Here is a 6,191-nt window from a genome sequence, read left to right as displayed (position 1 = left end):
CATAGCAGGTTTGACATTCTTGGTTTCACCTTGGACTGCAGCCTTGTGTGAACCCAGGGGCGTCACATTTTTTGAGGGGTAGAATTTTGGTGCCTCGGCGAAGCCCTGCCGGATTGAAGACTTAAAGTGCACAGATTTCAAGAGAGGAGGAGGAGAAATCGGATCTAGTTCTTCAACGCAAGAGAGAGAGAGATTCGTCAGATCTACATCACCCGCATCCAATCCTTAGAATTATCCCGTTGTGGTAATTCTAAGAAGAGCAAATATCTCACTTTTATCGAGATAGGCGCTGCAGTTTTCTCGATCCCTTCGCGGATAGACGAAGCTCTGCCTAATTTTTCAGCAATCAGATCTGACCGACGGTGGTCCACGGATAAACCCCGGCACAGGCAAAGACACCCACGCAAGCAGAAGACCGAAGAACGATCTCTGCGTTTGTTTGATAAAGTTGTAAACTTTTTTTATTTTCATTGTGTAAGGAGATCTTATAAAAAGATCGACTTTTTATTTCATTCGAGTTTATTGTAACGACTAAAGTTGTAATAGATTCGATAGCAATGAAAACAACAACTTTCTCCGCAAACAATCTATTATAGAAAACAAATTTATATTTGTTACAATTGTGAGATTGTAAAGTTTTCGGTTAGCTAGAAAACCGAGTGTGAGGAGTGGACGTTGATCGGTGAACGATGAAAACCGACATTGTGAGTGTGAGTGTATACGTTGATCGGTGATCGTTGAAAACCGACATAGTGTGGTTGTAAACGTTATTCGGGTGAGCGTAGAAAACCCGATTGTGATAGTGGATTTCTCCCCGGAAGTGGGGAGCGGAGACGTAGGACGGAAGGTTCGAACTCCGTGACCATTTGCTTGTGTTTGAGTTTGCTTTGGCGTTTCATTTGTGCTTAGTGTTCATTACATTCTTGTCGCCATCGTAAATTTCCCTATCACATTTGTAGATTGTTTATTTCACCCTTGTGTTAGTTTATATATCATTGCATATAATTCATAGTATATCTCATTGCTAGAATATATCTTATTGTTCATATTGCTTATCCTAGCTCATATATATTGTTGTATTTCATACTTACTAGGATAACTTGTTAATACCTAGCTCATATATATTGTTGTATTTCATACTTACTAGGATAACTTGTTAATAAGTTTTAATTGGCATAAAATCGGATTAGATTAGCATAAGACCCTAATCACCCCCCTCTAGGGTCTAACAGAACCCTCTTCAATCACCAAAACCATCATGCATTTTTTGTGAATCTGTATCGATGTTTCTAAAATCACAATCTTGCCATCCTGTCCTTATTGACTTCTGTTGCACAGGAACAAGTTTAGGGCCTACATATAAATTTGGAACAAGGAGGTTTTTCAAAGAGAAATGTCTTGGTAATATAAATCTCATTCGAGTTTTTTGTTGGAAATCCTTACAAGTTGAAACATTCTTTTTCTTTTGTGTCTGCTTGTTTTGACAATTAATGTGGTCCGTACATGGAAATGTATTCTCAAGAGTTTTGATATTCTATTAATTAATCAACCCCCCCACCCCCCCAAACTTTTATTGACCTTTCTTGTCACAATTTGTAGTTTTTTGAAAAATTGTAGGGCTTTTACATTGATTTTATGGTACTCTCGAAATGGATCTGAAAATTCTCACATTTACATAACAGAATATAGTAAAAATATAAATGTTAGTGCTCAAAACAAGGAAGGATGTATAACAGTTTGAATTATGTGGTTGTAATAAAAATAAGCTTCGATGAAAAATATAGCGACTTTTGTTTTTTTTAAAGTGATCGAATGGCGATCGACTAGAATTTAATCCAATTTAGAGGCTTATCGTATTCTAGTTTCCTTGACTTTTGCTTTAAGAAACGGTAAAATCGTTCATTGATGATTTATATATAGAGATATACACAAAAAATATTAGCATGGATTCGTTCATAAACTAGATAAAGGATTAAGACATGGAAACCACTAAATTATATGAACCACCTAAATTTTGTTAATAAAGCGTGAATAACTAAGGAGCCCCTCATTATATTAATTTTCCCTCTCATTTAAATAAGATAATCGATTATCATGTTCTCCTACTATGGCTTTCAAATTTTTTTGTTTGTGAGTAAAAGTTGGGGTTCATGGAATCTATTTGTTTGATCAATCTCAACACAAACACTAAAATCCATCTTTTCTTACTTTATTTTATTAAAAAAGGGGGATAATCATAAACAAAGAGCAGATAAAAAATCATATCAACTCGATCCTAGCTGGCAGGATGTTGAGTCCCACGTGGCAAGATATTCATTTTCATTCAGCTGGGTCCCACAAATATCTGTGGTTCACTAGAGTGCCACGTAGACAACTGGACACCGCGACGACTCCACGTGTCTGAAATTGGGCGGTTCACTCGGATCGCGTTCGACTCCCGCCTCTTATCAGCAAGCAACCTAACCCCAAAAGAGAGAGAGAGAGAGGAAAATACTAAAAATAGAAATCTCAAAAAAAATATATTTGTAAATCTTTTTTCTCTCTCTTCTCATTGGCTCTTTGGAAATCGCCATGACTGCTGCCTCAGCTCTATCTCTGCTCCCAGTTGCAATCCGAAGGCCGTCTTCTAAGCGCTACTCTAAAAAGGTAGCTATATTTCGATTGGATTTGAAGTTTTTTTCTTTTAAATCAAAATTTGGGGTAAAAAAGGTAGTTTTTTTCTCATAAAGATGTGAACTTTTGGGTGAAATCTAACGACCCATTTTCTCGGATTGTTTGATTAACAAGAAAAAGAGTGTAATTTTAGAGCAGAACCAATTTTCGATTTTTATCCCAATTTTAGCATTTTTTTTTGTTTCGCTGGCAACAGAAATTACACTCCCAATTTTTCTTGAAATACTGGGGACAGTGCTCTGATAAAAATATGGTTTTTGATCACTGACAGTCTTATGAACTCAAGTATTGTCTTTTAAAAAAACTAATCTAGAAAAGAAATAAAACTCTTACACTTATATCTACTAAATTCTTCATAATTGACATATGTCTAGTAAAATTGCTTCATAATTTTTCTTCTAAAGTTTCAAAAACGATTCTTTTTAAGGTAACTTCTAAAGATGGTTTTCATACATTAATCAGAGAGAAATATATGATAGATATTAGTTTGTTTCCTAAAGAAGATATAGAAGAATCCAGATAATCATTTGTTTATAAATCTTCTATTGCTCAGAAAGCTATTTTTAAATTAAAGATACCGATTATAGTCGGCGTTAATAATCTGAGAAGCCCGTTTCTTCTAACCTGTTTAAAGAATTGAGCGTATAGAGTTGAGGAGTTGGACCCAATTTCCCTTCATTTACATCATTTCAAAAATTATCATTAACATTTTACTTAATATATGATTAGTATTAAATGAAAAGGCCAAATCAAACTAAATGGTCCAACCTCAAAACCCCATTAGTCTTATCATTTCGGTGAGTAACTTAAATGTAACAATGGCTTGTGTTTCTTGAATTTGCAGGGTGACGGTAGAGTAGGATTCAGAGTGTTCGCTGTATTTGGTGAAGAAGATGTAGGCGGTATACAAAAAAAGAGTACATGGGAAGCAATTTTTGAAGTGGAGGACCCTCGGCCAAGGGTACCTCTTTCTAAGGGGAAATTCATTGATGCAAACCAAGCTTTGGAGGTGGCCAGGTTCGACATCCAATATTGCGATTGGAGAGCTCGTCAGGACTTGTTAACCATCATGATTCTGCATGACAAGGTACTAATAAATTTATTTCATGTGAAATAAAAATTGAAATCGGTTTTTATTGTATAGATCTGTTGAATTGTTGAACAAGGACATTTTCATGACTTGGATTTCTAATATGAGATAGACAAAGCTTTCAGTTTACAAAGCTTTCAGTTCTAATTTGTAAACTTGAAATAGGCATACACTTTATCTCATGTTTCAGATTATGTACTGGATTAAGGATTATACAACATCCCGGAACTACCCCCAATGCCTCAATTTTCAATTAAAGTTCAGACTATGATTGCATTTAAATTTAGGATTCATTGAATACATGAGTGTATTTCCAATAATTTGGTAGTGGTAGGGTCTCAAGTCCTACTCGAACGTGAACTACTTTCTGCGACCCTGTAACAGTAAACAAGAAAGCTTTAAGAACTTCTACACAGAACAGTTAGAGGAAAAAGATACATTTATATATAAGACATGCAAAACAGTTAGAAAAGTTGTGTTTTGTTTTGTTTTTTCACCCTTATTGAGCTACACCCCCAGTTAGCAGATATTGCTTAGCAAGGAAAAAAAATTTACTTCATAATTGGCTGCATATCTCTGGTTGATGCATAGTGCATAAAAAGGGACCCTAATCTATCTTTATATAATTGGCGTAGTACATAATTGGCTGCGTATCTTTGGAAATAGACGAGAGTGGATTCTATCTTTATATAATTGATTTATTTATCTTGCATGTTTAGGCTGGATTTATTGATTGCCACTATCTTATCTTTTATTAATTCAGGTGGTAGAGGTTCTCAACCCTTTAGCAAGGGAATTTAAATCGGTCGGAACTATAAAAAAAGAGCTCGCACAGTTGCAACAAGAGCTAGCACAAGCACACCGACAGGTACAATAATCTTTTCAATTCAAATTTACCAACTAATTTCTCTGCTTCAATCTTAAAAAGCCCTGAATTATAAAATTGGTTAGGTTCATATATCAGAAGCAAGGGTGTCCACTGCACTGGATAAATTGGCATATATGGAAACTTTGGTTAATGGCAGATTACTTCAAGACAAAAATACGAATGAATCGAGTTCAGACATAATCTCACCTACACCAAGCACTTCTTCAGTATCTATGGATACTGTAAAGACTGCATCCCCTAGAAAAAGTCTAAATGTTTCGGGTCCTGTCAAGCCTTATCACCCCAGCTTGAAGAATTTTTGGTATCCAGTTGCTTTCTCTGGGGATCTAAAAGAGGATACAATGGTGAGCTATCTTTCTCTCTATCTGTTAATTACCATAAGAAATGAGGGTGAAATTTTTTTTATTTAATTTATGTTTATGTATTATTTTCAGATACCAATAGATTGTTTTGAAGAACCATGGGTTATATTTAGAGGGAAAGATGGGAAACCTGGATGCTTGCAAAATACATGTGCTCATAGAGCCTGCCCACTGCATCTCGGGTCAGTGAATGAAGGAAGAATCCAATGCCCTTATCACGGTAAGACTAAAAATATGATACCTGCTTATTATATTTGTTTCAATATGATCGGCAGTGACCGTGTTCTTCACAGTTGGACATATAAATGAAGTATGAGGAAGGAAGATGATATATGAATTTAATTTTAGCAATTGGGGTTGTATGTAATTTATTTTCATGCTTAATTATGAAAAAGTTAGTGCTAGGGAATATACATGTATGTGGTGCTATTCCAGTATTATGTTGACACTATTCAGAACTTACAAAAAATGGGACCAATACTTCTGTTGGCTCCATTTTAAGGTTAATATTTTGTTAGTTTTCAAGAGAACATCACAGCCCAGAAACATATATCAATATCAATTTTGTCAGGGTCATATTCTGCAGCAATACTTTCTTCTATAGGAAAAAGCCATAAGCAAGTGCTTCATTACTTGACATCACCTTTTTTTTCCAGGATGGGAGTATTCAACTGACGGAAAATGTGAGAAAATGCCATCTACCCGCAAGCTTAATGTGCAAATAAAATCTTTACCATGTTTCGAAAACGAAGGAATGGTCTGGATTTGGCCAGGTGATGAACCTCCAATGGCTATTCTTCCTTCTTTGCAACCTCCTCCGGGATTTCAAATTCATGCAGAGGTATGATGTTGTACACTAATCATTAAATATTTCAATCAAACATGTGGAATATGTTGAAGGGAATTAGTACATTCTTACCTTTGTTTTCATGTGAGTAGATTGTGATGGAGCTACCAGTAGAGCACGGGCTTCTCCTTGACAATCTTCTAGACCTTGCACATGCTCCTTTTACTCATACTTCCACCTTTGCAAAGGGATGGAGTGTTCCAAGGTATGGATTTATTTTGAAGATGTCTACAATTCATTCAATCGTGAGGTTGAAAATAGAATGAGAAGAGAAAATAGGGATTAAGAGCATATGAACATGTATTCGCTGGTTTCTCATGCAATTTTGTC

General features: G+C 35.5%; 1 protein-coding gene across 1 annotated transcript in view; it reads left to right on the top strand.

The window, feature by feature from the left end:
* Positions 2,493-6,191, top strand: part of LOC109825569 (chlorophyllide a oxygenase, chloroplastic) — a 6,072-nt gene continuing 2,373 nt past the window's right edge. The window contains exons 1-7 of the mRNA XM_020392425.1: positions 2,493-2,646; positions 3,518-3,760; positions 4,527-4,631; positions 4,715-4,996; positions 5,087-5,234; positions 5,671-5,855; positions 5,954-6,066. Of these exons, the coding sequence (XP_020248014.1) occupies positions 2,572-2,646; positions 3,518-3,760; positions 4,527-4,631; positions 4,715-4,996; positions 5,087-5,234; positions 5,671-5,855; positions 5,954-6,066 (1,151 nt within the window). The 5' untranslated portion in view covers positions 2,493-2,571. The remainder of the gene's footprint in view (positions 2,647-3,517; positions 3,761-4,526; positions 4,632-4,714; positions 4,997-5,086; positions 5,235-5,670; positions 5,856-5,953; positions 6,067-6,191) is intronic.

The sequence above is a fragment of the Asparagus officinalis genome, chromosome 10 (assembly GCF_001876935.1).
Source record: "Asparagus officinalis chromosome 10, Aspof.V1, whole genome shotgun sequence".
Lineage (NCBI taxonomy): Eukaryota > Viridiplantae > Streptophyta > Magnoliopsida > Asparagales > Asparagaceae > Asparagus > Asparagus officinalis.
This window is presented reverse-complemented; position numbering and strand designations above follow the sequence as displayed.